At 44.8% G+C, this 18382-nt stretch overlaps 1 protein-coding gene across 1 annotated transcript in view; it reads left to right on the forward strand.

Moving 5' to 3' along the window:
* DOCK5 (dedicator of cytokinesis 5) overlaps positions 1-18382 on the forward strand; it is a 127061-nt gene that overhangs the window by 26667 nt on the left and 82012 nt on the right. Inside the window, exons 2-5 of the mRNA XM_074939937.1 lie at positions 2610-2693; positions 12196-12236; positions 17047-17102; positions 17768-17864. Coding sequence (XP_074796038.1) covers positions 2610-2693; positions 12196-12236; positions 17047-17102; positions 17768-17864 — 278 coding nt within the window. The remainder of the gene's footprint in view (positions 1-2609; positions 2694-12195; positions 12237-17046; positions 17103-17767; positions 17865-18382) is intronic.

An 18382-nucleotide genomic window follows, 5' to 3' on the forward strand; every position in this document is an offset into this window, starting at 1 on the left:
GAAGGAGTCTTGCTGTCCCCTCCCCACCGCACCCCCCGGTATGCTCTTTAATGCTGAAACTTAATTCCAGCCAAACCTTAAAAAGAAGGATTGCGTTCTGTTACACGCTCAACATCTCTGACTGTTTTGGTGGAAGCTAAAGCAGTTTCTTATGGAGAAATAGTGACTTGCATTTATATTGTGCTTTTGAGTTCCACAGAAGCCTGAAGTACTTAAAAGCTATATGTAGCAATCACTTCACCCCCTTCACTAAAAAGCAGCCATCTTTGAGGTAGAACATTGCACAACATTAAACAGTGTTTTAAGACGGAGAGCGAAGTAGCATCCAGTTAAACCACAAGAGGAATTTCAGTCGGTAGAATATAATTAGACAAGTTAGAATTTGGCCAGGATGCCCGGGGTTTAATCTTCTAATTTTGCGAAAGAGCTATGGGATTGTTAATGAGCACAGACTGTTTGATGCTTGGTTTTACATCACATCTGAAGAATGGCACCTCCAGTAGCCCTGTGCCCCCTAGCACTGCCTACTGGGACGTCTGTTCAGAAGTGACTCATGGGCAAGAATTCTGTTCACCTGAGTCATCTGCACCACTTCCTGCTGCACCTTGGGGTGCTTTCGGGCTGTCCCATCCAAGTAATGGCCTGGCCCAATCCTTCCTAGCTTTAATAATCTGGCAGATTTCCTGCAATGGACAGCAGGCAGTTCCTTTAGTCAGGGTCGTACATGGCACTTTTATGAAAACTTTCAGAAGTACTTGGTCTATCAGCCTGGTCCCCCTCCCGCACCCCAAACCCCTCATTTCTGGCCCTGTGCTGGCGTCTGCACCCCCATTCAGAGCCGTAACCCCCTCCTGCACCCCAACGCCCTGCCCCAGCCCAGTGAAAGTGAGTGAGGGTTGGGGAGAGCGAGCCATTGATGGAGAGGGACTGTAGGGAATGGGGGACGGGGCCTTAGGGCAGGGATGGGGCAGTGGGCGGGGCTTCAGGGAAGGGGCAGGGCTAGGATGTTTGGTTTCGTGCCATTAGAAAGTTGGCAACCCTATGCAGGAGGTCAGACTGGGATGATCCCTTTGTATCGATGATTCTTTGCGGGGGGGGGGGGGGGGGGGGAACCTTAGTCAGTCATCTCCCCCAGTAACGCATTCATTGGAGTTACACCCAGTGTGAGTTTGGCCTAGTATCGATCAACACTAACAAATCAGCCTAAGAAAATAAATGTTTATGAACAAAGGCCTATTTTAGGCGCTGCAGGAAATTCACATAACCTGCCCACTCATTGCTGCGTTATTTGTAGCTCTGCAGGATTTTAAAGTAAGTTAGTGCGTGATATAATTTCCGGTGTGGTAAGCCACAGTCATTTGTTTGTATTGGCTTCAAGCCAGGAAGTAATATACTTCGCCCTTACGGAAATGATAGGCATCTGATGTTGTGAATTTCCTGATGCAGCAATTGAAGATATATAATTTTTTTTTTAATTACATTCAAAGGGCGCCCTTCACATACAAACCCTCTGAAGTAGGAGCCCCTTTGCTAGAGTCAGCTGGTAACATTTGCCAGGTTAATGTCCCTGCTTGGAAATGCAGCGTACTTCCCTCCCACTGCTTCTGTACTTCACCTCTGCAGCTCCTTAGGGAGCAGCTCGCCAAGAGACAATTGAAATCTAAATACGCCTTCGCTGCTCTGAGTGTAAAGTCTCAGACAAATGAGAAAGCTGCACTGGTATAACTTAAGGTGTGAATTTAAACCAGTGTCGTTTAAAATGATGTAAAAGGCTGTTTGTGCGCGCTTATTTTGGTCAGTTAAAAGCCAATTCAAGTTACAATAGTGCAGCTTTCTAGTCGAGCCAAGGCCCATCGTGACGGCTTTTCCCAAGTACTATGCTAACTCGAGAAGGCTGCTGAGCAAGACTAGTGTAGCGACTGCCAGCTTGGGGTCTGATCCTGTTCCCATTGAAACTGGGTGACGGCATTTGCATTGGCATTGCTTTAGTTAGAGATGTAGCTCACGGTGAGTCACAAGCTTGCTTGTTTACATGTTCCCTACTCAAGACACCAGCAGCGCTCAGTCATGCCAAAGAGGTGCCGGATCACTTGGTAGCAGCCACGCTCTGCGGCAGCAGGCCCAGACAACTAATATGAAGCATTAGAATGGCCCCTGAAATGGCAAATCTGTGTCTTGCGTGTGCTTGACAAAGTCGCTCTCCCACCAGCTTTCTGAAGGGTTAGTAAGGAAGGGCTTTTGTCTTATAATTGGTCCAGGACCAATGCTTGTGTAACGACTTCCCTTCCCCTGCCTGGATCATTAGCAGGGTTTGAACGCAGGACCTTCAGCATCACAGCACAGAGTTCTTCCACTCCAGGTAGCTGCTTAAAAGTTAGTATGTTCTTATTCTTGAGCAGACGAGCTGCAGGAGGGAGATGGGGGACACACATTCCTAGTCTGTTATGCTCAGAATAGCTACTAGTCAGTAAAATCATTTGCAGTGCCCTTCCAAAGGGTTTGGCCGGTTGCAAGACATCAGATTGCAACATCTGGTTATCTTCATGCTCTCTTGCTCCGCTTCACTTCCCACATGATTATATTTTTTCATCTGTCTCCCCCACTTCTAGCAATCTACAATTATGAGGCTGTCCAAGATGTGGAGCTCTCCTTGCAGGTTGGTGATACGGTTCACATTTTGGAGATGTATGAAGGTAAGTCCCAGACCACCGCCTCTCTACTTGGTAAAAGTTTAAATATCTGAAACAAGTTTTTTAAAATGATATCCCCCCCAAACTAGAAAATTTCAATGAAAACTTTAGGGAAAATGATTTTTGTTTTGTTTTGTTGCTTCTGAAATTGTTCGTGGAAAGTATTTACCACTTTCTGACCAGCTCTAGTAGGATACAAAGCTTGGATCCAGATCCAAACTTCCAGTTAAAGTCTGGTGGTGTTCGGCCCATTAAAAAGATGGGACAGTTTTGAAGTTTGCATCCAGACTTTCCCAATTTGAAGAAGCTTGTCGCAGGCTTGTCTCTAGTTTTGAAGGTGTATAAGTTATTCTCAACTCATGAAATACCAGGCATATTACTTGTTTTGGCATGCGAGCATTCTTCATGTGCTACATATTTCTCTAAATTAAATGTCTTCGTGTGTAATGTGTGGTGATGTTTGGGAAAGTTCCTGTGTAGTAATGGCTCTTTCTTACTCCAAATCTCGTTTCCCTGTCTCTCTCTGAGTTACATCTGCCTGCCATATTGACACATGCAAAGAATTTTACACGTTCGGATCCCGGAGAGCTAGCGAATATGAATGCAAGCTAGATTCTGTTCTGCCTCAGACATCAACAAACTAAGGCCTTATCTACATGGGACATTACTGAACGGCACCCAAGTGTGCTGTAAATTCACACCCTGGCTTGCCGCTCAGTAACATCCGATGTAGACAAGCTCTTAGTTCCAGTCACAAGATCTTTCTTATCAGTGGGATGATGTCATGGATTTTCAGACCCAAGGTGCTCTTTTCAGATCTGTCAGTTTAGAAAAATCACCATTTTTTGATTTGTAAACTGAACTGTGACACCTTGAGGGAGAAGAGTTCCAGAACCCCAGAATATATTTGCCACTTTATGGAGCATAACCGCCTCGTTAGCTATACTGCTGAATTGATTATCTAGGCTAGTGGTTCTCAACCCATGGCCACTTGCGGACCTATCAGCACACAGCTGTGGCCCACGTGACATCCTCTGGGCCATACAGGCAGTATATATATTACGTGGGCTGTATCCACACTGCACACACAGAGTTGCGTATGCAGCCCACAATGGTAAATCGGTTGAGAACCACTCATGTAGGTTATTTTATTACTCCTATCACCGTAGCAGCTGAGCTCCTTGTGTTGTTATGCAATACTTGCTGGATATTTGTCCCTTTTAAATACAAGGACGTTCTGTACAGCGCATCACTAGCTGTTAAAAACTGCTTTAAAAACAGGTGCAAATGAAAATTAATACTTAGATCTTGTGGATTTAGCTGTTAAACTGGGCTGTCTAATACTCTTCTGCTGGGAACAGAATACAGCCAGCTATAGCCTGTGAAGAGTACAGTGCCCATATCTCAATAGTATGATATCCCTGTTCTCTCCAAAAGGCCTTTCATGAATATAAATTCTCATCAAACTTCCACAAACAGCATCTATTAGAGGGGCGGGCGGGCGGGCGGGGGGGGGGGGGGGGGACACATGTACAACTTCCCTGCTTTGATATCTCCATTGAGCAGGGCAAGTTGCTTGCTCAGCAATTTGCTGTTAGTGAGTTGGTCTCTTTCCACTTCTTTGACCTTGACAGTGGAGACAGCCAGATCTTACATGTCAAAGCAGATTATACTGCTGATGTGTATGTTTACAGTGATGTGTGTGGTAGTGGAGGAGTGTGTTTGTAAGAGAGAGTTTAATCAGCAATAGAGGCAACATACGAGCTGATTTTGCAAAGAGGCGAGAGAGAGGCTCAAAGCTAAAAACAGCCTTTTTCTGTGAAGCTGGATGTATCCTGAATTTACCAGAAAATAGCATTTTTACATGGTGGTTCAGTTTCCTCCTTAGCCAGCCGTTAGCAGAGACATTGTCAAGTAGAGTAAATTCGTCCTCATGTTGTCTGCCGTCTGCCTGAAACTCCACCATCAGGAATTTAAACTGAGAGTGGATTGCAAGTTCTTTGCGATAGGGCTTTTTGTTCTGTGTTTGTACTGTGCCTAGCACAATGGGATCCTGATCCATGACTGGTGCTGCTAGGTGCTACGGGAACACAAATAATAATTTTATTGGAAAGACGGAGGGAAATCAGGCAAGGCATTTGTGAATTATAAAGGTTCCAAAAAGAGGGGGGGGGGGGGTTTGCAGGTGGCTCCTTGAGGAATTCTCTTATAGATGTGGGTACCTCCTCCTGCTTTCAGCTTCCCCTCTGCCCTGCAAAAAGAGGTTTCAACATAGAAACTCCACATTTTCTTTTTGTCTTTTGCTGTGGACACTCTTGCATGTCTGTGTTTCCTTCCTCTCGTGACCTCCGCTTTGGGTGTCCTGGTTTCCAGATGTGGGTGGGTTGTTCTTTTGAGAACAACAGTGTTCCCGCAAGAAATGTCTTTATTCCTCCTATGTTAATGCAGCGTCTGTACAAGCTGAACTCCAGCTTAACAAAGGCTTTTTTTGGGTCTGAAAATCACTAGGTTTATATAGGCGCACAAGTCTCAAGTTCTATTTTACCAGGATGATGGCTTCCCCAGAAAGGAAGCTCTGCCCTATAAAGTTTTTTCTCTGGGACATATTAGTTACACCTCCAGTTTCCATCTGAAGGGTTGCTCTGAATCATGCAGAGGAGTGACTTGAACCTGGCTTTCCCACATCCCAGTTGAGTGCCCTACCCCTAGACTACAGAGTCAGTTTCTTTTTCTGGTCCAATGAATATTCAATTATTTATACAAATTGGAACAGCTCCAACACAAGAGATTGAGGGAGAGTCAGAGAAAATCTCTGCAGGCTGCTGGTTATGGCATTCACTGGAGATTTGGGAGACTCACGTTCAAGTCCCTCGATCCTGTTTTTTTGCGCGCGCACAAATTTTTTTTTGAAAAAATCTTCGTTTTGCTCTGCTTCGGAATGGAAACAAATGTTGAAACCCTGGCATTTTTCATTAAATGGAATTCTTGTTTTCCGGCCAGCCCTGGTGAGGACTTATGCTGAGTTACCAAGATGTACACAGGGCAATTTTACCTGCAGATGTCTTTCTCCTCCTCTTCCTCACATCTAGAAAGATGCCTCGTATTTACTGCTAATGTTGGTTCCCCCACTCCTAGTTTAAGGGATTGGAGGAGGGCTGTATTCTCTCCTCCTCTGTGTGCAGTGAAGGAGTCTCGGTGTATTGGGCAACCGTAGCTTGAGAGCTCTTTGTATTCTCCGTGTGCCTGGCTCCGCTCCGTTGGAAAGAGCTGAAATGCACAGTTTGTTCCCCAGCTGCGAGACAGAAAGGTTGAAGCTCTCACTTGGCTTCTTTGTATACCAATAAATGTTATCTTAATCTCAGCTGGCGGGAGAGCTCCGAAGTCATAACACTGACAGAGCTAAACAAGTCCAGATTGGAGGAGGCCCATGAAAAGACAGGGAGCTATGAAATGAACTGGAGGGCAATTATCTCAGACCAGAGGGCCTAGGTGCTGTTCCCCCTGTGCAGAAGGCGTATAGAATAAGGCCCTATTTATTAAGCTCTGCTTGAGAAGGCCAAATGGTGTATAAGACCTTGTGAGGGATGTCTGCCCTGGGTTGAATTTCACCCACAAGACACAAGTCATTGCCTGTAATTTAAAAAAAGGGATGGAAACTCATAAATGAGCCAGAATCTCTAGCTGGGAGTTATCAGTTCCCTGTAAAATTCCCTGCACTGGGAATTGCCTCAAGGGGCAATTGACCCTAAAGAAAGGTCAAGGTACCAGAGTGATAGGTAAAATCTAAGGTCAGGCCTGCCGTTTGAGGGGGGCAAAGGAGCAGTTGCCAAAGGGCCTGGGGGCCCCTGGCCACCGCCGCTGCTGCAGTAGTGGCAGGCAGCTGGGAGCCCAGGCCCTTTTAAATCGCCCAGGTGGGCCGCAGAGCACATAGAAGATTGAGACTGCCCTGGGCCCTGCGCTTTGGGAGGTCCCGTGGGCCGGCGTGGGGGGTCCCTGAAGTGATGATGGATTTGTCACTTCTGCCCTGGGCTCCGCGCCCCCCTCCGCCCCCCCCCCCCCCCCCCCCCCCAGGACGGCCCTGGCCCTGGGGCCAGGAATTTCTGTCGGCGGGCCTGGCTAAGGTAGAGTAGTTATAGTGTGATTTCCCTCCCTCGGAGTTTTCCTGTGGGAGAGGGCAGTGTTAAATTATAGGTAGGACTCCCCTGGAAGTTGGCATAAACCCAAGCTAATCCCAGCCCCCTGTCTGGATGGTAAAGCAAAATCTCTGGCTTACCTCCACTTGTTTAGTGCCATTCATGCCTTTAGGATCTGTGTGTAGGACCCCAGAATAGCCCGGTGGTTTGGGCACTTACCTGGGTTGCAGGAAAACCCGGTTTAACTTCCTCCTCTGAATTAGGCTGAGTCCTGTGTGGTTTCCCCAGTCACCAGCCCATCAGCTATTCTGGATGGGTGTCTTTCTTTGGAACAATGTAAAGGTCATGGTGGATTCTGCATTATTTTTTAAATCCAGATTGGATGCTTTTCTATGTACATGGTCTAGGAGTTATTGTAAGGAAGTTCTGTGGCCTGTCCTACACAGAAGCTCACAGCAGTCCCTTCTGGCTTTGAAAACTCTGAATCCTGGAGCCAAAGTCCATTGGAGTTGATGGAAAGTCCCCTGTTGACTTCACTGACCTTTGGATGAGGGCCTTATAGTCCAGCTTTGTGGTTTGTGTTCTTTCCCCCTTTACCAAATGGGTGTAGGAAATAACAATTTAGAAGTCCCAATTATGGCCATAGTGGGTGGGCCTGGATTATTGTGAAGGGTTCCCATTTCCTACAGTGGTAGACAATCCACCTGGAAGGTCAGAGTAATACCATCTCAGATTGCTGGGCTAGGTTGTGGCCTTGTCCACGGTGGGGGTTTTGTCCAGTCACAGGCACCGGGGTAGCACACCAGTACGAAAGTGGTGGTCATTATCTTGGCTGATATACCGGGGTTTGAACCAGGGAGCTCAAGAGCTGATATAGCTTGAGCTAAGGGGCCCAGACTAGGCAGGAGCTGAAACAGACTGGATCAGCAAAGAGGGGGACCTGCAATGCACCCTTACCAGTGGGTTACACAATCCCAGGACACTATTTATTGAAACTGAAACAATGCAAATTGTGGCTTATAGCAGCTTGGGCCATCTACACTAGAGGTTTGCCCTGGTGAAGCTGCACAATTGGCTGCAGTCAGGGCAGATCCTCTGCCTAGATAAGGTCTAAGTCGTTGCCCGCGGTTGCTTCGTTGCCTATGCTGAGATGAATCTTAAAGGCTTTCTGTTGTGCCTTGCTCTGCCTGTAAGCAGGACTTAGTGCAGGATGGTTTATTCATTAAACATGAAACATCTGGTCAGAGCCAGTCTCCTTAGAATTTCCTCCCTTTTAAAGGAAACACACATGCTGCCATCTTTGAAAAGTGCAGGTTAGACAGTCTGGGATTTAGCACTTCCTTGTAAATAGTGAAAAAGATTTTTCTTCATTGTTCCGTCTGGGTGATCTGGCCGCACAAGTGTGCGTGCTCTTTTTGTTGAACAGCCTGCTCCCCCGATAACAAGACCAGGCAAAACCCAACCTGTTGGTTGGTAGATGTTTGTAATTGGGGAAATGTGCTTTACACTGCATAATCCACCGAATGGCAGTAAAAAGACACTGCTTTACGTGTGCCTCCCAACGCTGCCCCCTGGGTGAACTGTGCCTGGAGAACTTTTGCAGACTTTCTCAGAGTGAGATTTCACTTGAGCTCTGGGAATCTGTCCTAAGGGGGGCACAAATTCCAATCCTGTTTGGAATCTCTTTTCGTGCCCGTGGAAAATGGCAAAAACAGGGATGAAAGGGGAAAGAGCGCTCTGTTTTGGAGAGCTGGCCAAGGAAGCCTCATACAGGTGCAACTTATGTTGCACTGTCTGCTTCTGTCTCAGACATGGCTTTGATTGCCACAGGTGAATGAAGGAATCCCCTTCTCGCTGCAGTGCAGTGGCTCGCAGTGTGGTGTACTGCAGTGAAAAGGAAGGACGGTCTTGTGGATAAGGAAGTGATCAGGGACTGAGGAGTTCTGGGTTCTATTCCCAACTCTGCCCCAGTGTCTCTGTGTAACCTTGGGTGAGCCATTTACTCTGTGGGCTTCAGTTCCCCATCTGCAAAATGGGCGTAGTAATACATTTCTGCCCTCTCCCCCCGCTTTGTCTGCTTTGCTCGTGTAGTTTGTAAGCTCGTTGGGGCAATGGCTGTGTCTGTGTATGTATAGCAAAACTGAGTTCCCATTCTGTTTTCAATCTCTTAAGTGCTACTGTTACACAAATAAACCTAAAATTACAAAAATAAACTTTTAGATGAGAGGTAAAAAAAAAAAAAAATCTCATGGCACTTTTTGTAAGAGTCAGGCTGTTAACCCCTGTACCCTGAAAATTTCAGCATTCTACCTCCTTAAATTTTCCATTGGTATTTTCAACAGGGATGCCCTTATCTTTTTCAGCTTCTGTCATAAACTCCTAAATAGCCCACAGCAATACCATGTAACAGCTGCCCTATTGCACCCCAGGGGTGGCTGCATTTCAGTGGTGGGTGACATGAGTCCAATATATCTCATTTTATTGTAGGGTCCATTATCAGGTTTTGGGAGAAAAGGCACTCTCTCTATATAGAAAGTATTTTTATCTTAGTCAAATACAACTATCCAAATGAATAACACATGTCTGGGCAGAGAAAGTGTGTGTGTGAGAGAGAGAGAGAGAGAGAGAGAGAGACTGATGTTCTCTCCTTGCCCTTTAGTTCTGGCATGAAAATCCTCCCCTTCATCCTAAAATTTATCCGTTGTCATCCTTGCAAGGGAATAAATTTGAGGGAAACTCTTAACTAGTCTAATGTTTGTCTGAAGCTTCTAGACTTGTATTTGGGGGGAAAAAAAAAAGAAACAAACCGCTAAAATGACCATTGCCACGAGCACTTGTTCACTGCAAATGATGAATAAAGTTATTTTATGCAGCGTCATTGTAGCTGTGTTGATCCCAGGATATTAGAGAGACCTGGCATTTTGCTGTGATGCTGGGAGTTCCTTTCCCAGGCCTGAAGAAGAGCTCTGTGTGGCTCCAAAGCTTGGCACTCTCAACAACAGAAGTTGGTCCAGAAAGATATTACCTCACCCACCTTGTCTCTTGAGTAATGTTATTGAAAGTTAGAAGAGAATTCTGAGACGATCAGAGGATTCATTGGTTCCAAGGATGAGTGGACAGCATGAAGTCGTGCTGGAATATAGCTTTATATAATAATTATATGTAACACAGCCCTTTCATTCTATGGTTTCAAAGTGCTTTAGAAAGGTGGCTTAATGTCACTGTGGTGTTCGTTGTACAGATGGAGAAACTGAGACATGGAGAAGTTAAGGACTTGAGCCAGAGCAAACTGGAGTTGCTGGAAAGATTCTCATTGAGTTCACTGGGCTTTGGCTCAGGCCATAAATAGCTTGCACTAGGCCATTCGGTTAATTATTGACCGAGCTAAGAATAGAACCTAAATCTCCTCATTCCCAATCCAGTACTTTATCCATTGGACCATGCTTAGTCTATAATCTTGTTTTTATCCAGTGGAAGGAGTGGTATCTTGCCCCACACCCCCCAGAGCTTCTGGAATACAGACGATTTTGTAACCAAACTTGATCTTATAATTACTAGAGAAATGGGCCAGACTTGCAAAATCTGGACTTCTCTAAAGTTTGGGCGTGGGGGCAGGGTGAGCACATTCGGGATTTTGGCTGGGACTTATCTCTGCCAAGTATAAAAATGCTTCCACAAAAGCTTTTCACCCCTCTTCCCTTTGTTTTGTCACCTACTAATCCCCCACCCTCGTGTTGATCTCTTTGCTAGCTTTGTTATCTGTATGTATGGAGTGTAAGCTCCATGGGGCAATGACTTTGTCTGCACCGATGCTTCTGAGCACCACCTATGCCCTGTAGATAATAAATAACACTCCAGCTCCCCTAAGAAACAATAGCAACATTTGTGTGTAACTTTTAAATGTCAGTGCAAGCAACAAGCAAACCAAACAAACAAAATGCCGAAGAGCTGTGTGTCACGAAAGTTAGTTAAGATGAGAGCTGAGGAAGCAGAATCTCTTGACCTTTGGAATAGTTATTTTAGGGGCAAAGTAGCATTCAGAAAAATGCAAATTTGCCCATCATATTGCAGAAATGTGAAGCTGGAGACAATGTTTGCAGGTCAGTGTTTTAAAATAAACCCGGTCCGGTGATTGAAAAGACACTGTTGCTGTTTGTATTACATTAGCTCCTGGCAATCACCACAAATGGACAGGACAAAGAGTGGGAGACAGAAAGTACGAGTATTTCCGGTTGGGGAACCGGCACACAGTGTGAAATGATTTGCCCAAGACATCTGTGTTAGAGCTCGGCATAGAACCCAGATCTCCTGAGTCTCAGGCCAGTGCCTTAACCACAAGACCGTCCTTCCTCTGCTGTGATTTAAATTTCACGCTTGCAAAGTAAGGCTCACTTGAGAGCAGCAAATACAAAAAATACACTTATTCATTCAAATCCCTTGCCTTCCCATCACCTTGAAATTTAAAATGTTGGCTGAACCCCCAGTTCTAAAGAGGGAAGAAATGTTCTTCTAAAAGTGATATACTTCTGGTCTGCAAAAACCACAGCTATTACTCTGGAACTGATACTTCCCTGGAGCTTGTCACAAAGGGAGTAAATAGGAATAATATCTCTACCTAGGGCAAATAATTTGCTGATGGTTTTTTTCCTTCCTCTCATAAAAGTGAAGACCCTTTACTAATTTCAGCCTTCCTTCACAGAAGGATTTCACATTGGTTCATGGGCAGCAAGGAAAGGAATGTGTAAACACAAGACTCAGGCATCATCTAGATAGAGAATTGGGTTAACACCCATGTGAGAAGAAGGATGGTGTTAGGGTTAAGGCCGTGGAGTTGGCGTTAAAAGATTCGATTCCCAGCTCTGCCACAGACTTCGTATGTGACCTTGGGGATGTCATTAATCTTCCTCTGCCTGTTCCCCATCTCTAAAATGGGCATAATAATACTTGTGTTTTCTATCCCTTTATCTGTCTAGCCTCTTTAGACTATCAGGTCTGCAGGGCAAGGAATCTTTTTTGCTACATGTATGTACAGCCCCTAGCACAAAAGGGCCCCAATCTCAGTTGGGGATCTAGGTGCTACCATAATAGAAATAATAAGTACTGCCACTGCTGAAGCACAGTTCCAGCTAAAGGAGCAGGCCCACTGTGTCATTTCGTAGGAGGAAAAGCCACTCTTTCAAGCTCTGCCTTATTTTAGGGCTCATTCCCACTGGCCTTGTTCTCACTGCTGGTACCGTTGGCCTCAATGGGACCTCTGAAGTGAGCAAAGCCAGCAGGATTATATGTGGTAAGAAGAACGTGTGTTGCTAATAGCTTTGGGTGTTTGTTTCCTGTATGTGAAGAGTCATGGTATTTCTGTTGTTCCTTGGCAGGTTGGTACAGAGGATACACCCTCAGGAATAAATCGAAAAAGGTACATTGTTATATTTTTCAATAATAGTTATTTTTATATGTTAAATTTTGCCAGGCCCTATCCAGCGCTGTAATGCCCTGTATTCCTGTGGTCATTTCTACCTTAGTACACTGAATACTTCCTGATTGGGATATTCTTTTCTCTAACAACAAAAGCGAATAGCCAGGAGCCAAGTGTTTGAGAATCATTAACTTGGCAGACTATACGGTGGATGCATTTGAAAAGTTCATTGTAGCTCTTATAGGTATCACTGGTCCTACCGGTACTTCCCATTTTAAGCAAAGGGAATAGTGCTTGAACAGGGAGAATCAAATCTTTAAGTATGCTCACTATATAACAAGCCCGCTGTTTAGTTATTGAGTCCTGTACCTGTCTTCTAACATTGGCTGCCTATGAGAATGGGTGACCCTCAAAAGGTTCAGGTTCAGAGTTCAAATAAGCATCCATGTATCTCTGGACCTTATCCAAACTCCTTGACTTGGCAAAACTAGTGTTGGAAATCTCACTAGAACATGGTTTCCCATGAGAATCCCAGCACCGTTGCTCCTGGTCCCATTTGGAATTCCTGTAAGAGTGGCCTCTTTCATGGTATTTCTGCATTTCTAGTCCCAAGTGGAAATGAAAGTAAAGTAAGATTTAATCACATCCCAAGGAGCAGTTTTCTATGAAAGGATGGAATTTTTAGGTGGGTGAGTTCTTGTTTTCTTCCCAATGAATTCTTCCGTCCATAGTTGTAAGCGTCAGTTGCAGTCCTGTAGTTCTTTCTACCTGACAAATTCCATGACTCAATGGGAAATTTTAATTATTCTTGCAGTTAGGACAAATTAACATAGCTGATGCGAATCTGTAACATCTCAAAGCATATCACAAACACAGGAAGTATCGTTTTAGCGGCACTTACTGGGTGTGACTTTTCAAAGGTGTCACAGCACATTGGGGGCAGAGCTGAGATTAGAACCCCAGGAGTCTTGACTCACCTTCCACTGTCCTATCCAGTGGACAATGCTGCACTTAAATTCTAAGGCCCATGTATGTTTATGCTGCTAGTAACCAGTAAGCATCAGTCACGCTGTAGAACCTCAGAGTTATGAACACCTTGGGAATGGAGGTTGTTCGTAACTCGGGACAAAACCTTATGGGTGTTCTTTCAAAAGTTTTTACAACTGAACATTAACTCAATACAGCTTTGAAACTTTACGATGCAGAAGAAAAATGCTGCTTTTAACGAAACAAGTACAGAAACAGTTTCCTTACCTTGTAAAACCTTTTTTTTAAAAAATGTTCATGTTATTTTTTACTAGTTTACATTTAACACTGTACTGTACTGTATTTGCTTCTTTGTGTGTGTGGGCAGAGGGGTCGTCTCTGCTGCTGCCTGATTGGGTACTTCCAGTTCCAAATAGGTGTGTGGTTGACCGGCCAGTTTGGTTGGTGTTGGTAACTCTGAGGTTCTCCTGTAGGTGTTGTTACAGGGATTAGATTTGTTTGCTTTATTTAAAACTTTAAATTAACCATGAGCATTTTCATGTGACTGCTGTAGAGAGAAATGAAACTTGGATGCTGAAAGCCCATCCTGGGCTTCATTCTGCAAAGTGGTGAGCAGCCCACCACTCCACTCTCACTGACTTTAGCCAGTGTTGCAAATCCTCAGACCTTTCAGGAACAAACTCCCCTGCAGTCAGAATGGGGGGCAGGAAAAAGACCAGGAGCCAAAGCAAATTGCTCTGGATTCTATTTATCTTTGGACAGCCATTCATCGGCATATCTGAAACCCTTTTAAACTGCTCTGCTTTTCCTTTTGAATCCAGCTTTCTGGGGAAGACCATGTGAAAGCACTATTTTAATGGCAATTTAGATGTCATTTATTACTAGGCCTTATTGTTTGGCATGAGGATAAAATTTGGTGGGGCTGCAAATTGAAGAAGCAAAGAGCAGCTCTGCGGCCAATTATTGATCTGAGAGGGAGAGACGGGGCGGGAGAATCCTGACATTTTTATGAAACCAGCCGGGTCGCTGTTGAGAAAGCGGAAGCTGAGTTAAGTGGAAATGGGAGGTAAATCAAAAATTCAGCTGCAGTTTTCATTTTATATGCTTCGTGAAAGCTTGCTTTAAAAAAAATGCAATTCCTGTGGAACCTTTGGTATTTACTGTCCAGAGAGAGGGGCCCATTGGAGGTAGGAATGGTCAGCAGCTAGCAAGATCAAGCCTATGCCGAATATTTGTTATGTAGCATCACAGAGTTTAAGGCTAGAAGGGACCACCAGGTCTTTCAGAGGTCAGCCACACCACCTGGCACCTGCACACTAACCCCAGCAAAACTGAAATGAGACCAAAGTCTGACAATCCACAGGAGACTAGGCTGTTATGTGCCACAAACAGAGAATAGGAGGACCGAGGTGTATCAGTGCTGGAGGCCCATGCAATGGCAGGGGAATGATTAAGTTAAGAGAGACCCAGATATCCTGGCAAGTGACCTGCATCCACACGCTGCAGAAGAAGGTTAACTCCGCCCCCACCCCTTCCCCCCCGCCCCCCACCGCCAATCTGGGGGGAAATTCCTTCTGGACCCCACATCTGGTGATCAGTTAGACTGAGTATGGGAGCAAAAGGCAGGCAGCTAAGTATCGCAGAGAAAAAAAGCTCAGTGCCACCTCAGAGCGCTGGCCCAGTTGCATTATGATGAAATTAGCAGTATTGCCAGCATCAAGCATACAAAAAACTTGGGATCGGCTTAAAAATCGTGAATTAAAAAAAAAAAGGGTTTGGTTCTTTTTCTTTGTCTTCTGGTTTGTAAGTCTTTAGCGTGCACTTGCTTCACATTTTCATGCTTTTCTTCACAATCTCAAGGCCTAGAAACTTTTTGTTTTTTAAAGGACAGTTAGGATTCTCATGCAATCTTTCCCTGCAGCTGGGGCTGTAAGGAAATCATCAAATGTCCTGAGACCCATGATAAAAACCCAGGGCTCTGCATGGAGTTAACTTTCTCTCACTGAAACATCCGCGTGTAAGAAAAGGTGTGCGTAATTGACTCTTACAGTTGGCTTTATTGTCTTTAAATGGGCTTTGTTAGCAAACTCCCACCAGGTCAACAGTTTTATATGTTGATTCTGTAACCAGATGACACATTAGGGTGGTGTTCACCTGGACTCTCATTTCCTTGGTGTTGAATTAGGGCTCGTCGACACTGGCAACGTTAAAGCGCTGCCTCACCAGCGCTTTAACATGGCTTGTGTGGTCGCGGCACAGCGCTGGGAGAGAGCGCTCTAAAAAAAATCACCTCCACGAGGGGCGTAGCTACCAGCGCTGGTTTACTGTCTACACGGGCGCTTTACAGTGCTGAAACTTGCAGCACTTGAGGGGGAAAGGGGTGTTTTATCACACCCTGAGCGAGAAAGCTGCAGCGCTGTAAAGTGCCAGTGTAGACAAGCCCTTAATCACACAGTGAAACATCACTGGAATGAAGATTCATTGATTACGGTTTTTAGTGGAATTTAGTGGAGCCTCTGGCTGCGGAATCCTGTTCTTTTCCAAAGGATCCTCTTCTGTTTTCTCTAGGCTTATGACAACAGTGGTAACTTCAGCCACTGTTTATCAGTGCCTCCAGATCTACCCAACTATTGTAACCCATGCTATCTAGATTAAAGCTAACGCAGATATGCCTACTCAGGCTACAATCACGCATTTGCTTATAGTTTAGACGTACGCAATTGACCTTAGCCTACAGTTAGTATCTCATAAATAGGAAATGCCTTTCAGTCATTGTTTAGCTCTATAAGTTCTAAATTTTCTTTGTTTAGGGCCTGCGAAGGCAGGGTTAGAGCACAGAAAAGGAAGGCAGGATTCCTAGGTTCTGTTCACTACATGACCATGAGCAGCCCACCTAGGCAGAGTTTTTAAAAGTGTCTCCTAATTTTGGGAGCTTCTGCTTTTGGGTGCCCAGTTTGAGACTTCCGAAGGGCTTTTCCACAGAAGTACTGAGCACCCTCAGATCTCCTGGAAGTTAGCAGGAGCTGGTGGGCTTTTGAGTTTGGGCAGCCGAAAACTGAGGGTCGTAAAAATTAGTGGATACTCTTGAACTTTTTGGCCTTAGCCTCTTGGTGTGTCAGTTTTTCCAATCTGTAAGATGAGGATAATGCCTACCTGGCCAGTGTGTCCTGAGGCTTAATTAATGCTTGCAAAGCGCTTTGAGATCCTGGAATGAAAGGTGCTATAGAAGTGCAAAGTGTATATTATTATTAATTTGTTTTACTACACCAGGGAAAACTCTCCGTTGTTGTTATTCTATATATAAAACAGTCACTGGAGCTGATTCTAAGGGGTTCTTCTATATCTTCCTTCTATATCTAGCACCAAAGAGGATTTACCTTGAGGGAGACAGCCTTGAGGGGCACCAGATTGAGAATCAGGAATTCTGTTGCAGCCTCTGCCACTGAGTTGCTATATGACCTTGAGCGAGTGACTTAACCCCTCCCTCCCTCCACTTTATCCATCTTTGTAAAGCCGTTTGAAAGCAACAGATCAAACTGTCTATAAGTACACAGTACTGTGTTGTTATTATTTTTTATTATTATTATTGCCAGTTTGCTTTTCCTGGGATTTATTAAGTTGCTATTAGAGTTGACATAATACCAACATAAAAGAAGACACACCGATCTCCGCATATATTGTACGAGAATTGTTTTTTTATTTATTGAATTTTGGAAAAGTTTATTTGACTTGTGCCCTGGAGCTCAGCTGATCACATTCCCCTCCTTGTTGCTGAATCATGTATCACATATTACAACATGATTTCCCTTTCTCTCTCTTTTAGGGCATCTTCCCCAAAACTTACATTCATTTAAAAGAAGCAACTGTGGAAGACCGAGGGTAGGTTGGAGACCATCTTGAGATGTCCTGTGGTTGGCAGACGTGATTGGATGCCGTTTCATAAAAGAGCTTACGTAATGGAGGTGCAGCTTGTCATACGGGCAGTCTGTGTTTTTGCATAGCAAGTGCTGTGAATCTCATGTAGACTCTTGGATCAGAATAATTTCTGTTTTTGCCAAAATGTTGTACATCCCAAATTGGACACATGGACAGAGGCAAAATATCCCACTTGCAAAGATAAGAGTGAAATCTGCTAGACATGTATATGGCAAAGCAGGTCACTCAACTTACATTTGGTTCTTCTGGGGACTCTTGTATTCATGGCGCGCGCGCACGCACACACACACATGACTCATAGCCAAGTGGCCATCAGAAGAGTGTGAATTCTTTCCTGTCCTGGAAAACCTCTTACAAAATCATTCCCAATCTAATTCTTACACTGGATTCTCTGATCAGTATGAATGGGGGCAACCAGCAGCCGCAGCGATAGGAAGTGACTTTAGAAGGCATTTTTTAATCCACATAGTCAAGTTATCACTGTAAACAGTGATCCCTCCAACCGGGAAACTGTGACTAGAGCAGACACGTCCTTTCAGCATTACATTTCTGAATCTGCCACCTTTTAATTTCATTACATGCCCCCTTGTGTTTTTTCCTCTCTCCAGACAACATGAAACAGTGATTCCAAGCGAACTGCCCCTTGTTCAAGAACTCACTTCCACACTGAGAGAGTGGGCAGTTATCTGGCACAAGCTGTATGTGGTGAGTATTTGCTTTCTTCCTTTGTTGGTGTTTGGTCCAGTGAGAGGGGAGAAGAGGGGCAGGATCTCTACTCCACCCAGGACAGAGTGTTTAACAGAAGTACGCAGAAGATTTTGAAAGGACCTCGCATATCCCCATCTTGTGCCCGTGGATCCAGCAGCTGATGTTCATTTTGAGCACATGTGCTTTTTACGAACAGGGCCCCAGAGCTCAGTTCTGCCTGTAGGGTGGTTTGCTCTGGGAATCAGCCCCATGTTATTCTAACATGTATTTTCCACTGACTGGTAGATCTTCCCATCTGACGTTTGCTAGTGTGATTTCCAGAGCTGCAAACAGTGGTGTGATTAGAAGCAAAATGGTAAAAATGCTAGACCAGACGCAGGGGGCTGTGATTCAGGATTTCTGCGCTCTGTTGTCCTCCTAACTCATTGTGTGATCTTGAATGAGTCACTGATGCAGCAAAGCACATCAGCATGTGCACAAGCCCCATTGACTTCAGTGAATGAGTGAGTTAAGCA

This window comes from Natator depressus, chromosome 26 (genome assembly GCF_965152275.1).
Source record: "Natator depressus isolate rNatDep1 chromosome 26, rNatDep2.hap1, whole genome shotgun sequence".
Lineage (NCBI taxonomy): Eukaryota > Metazoa > Chordata > Testudines > Cheloniidae > Natator > Natator depressus.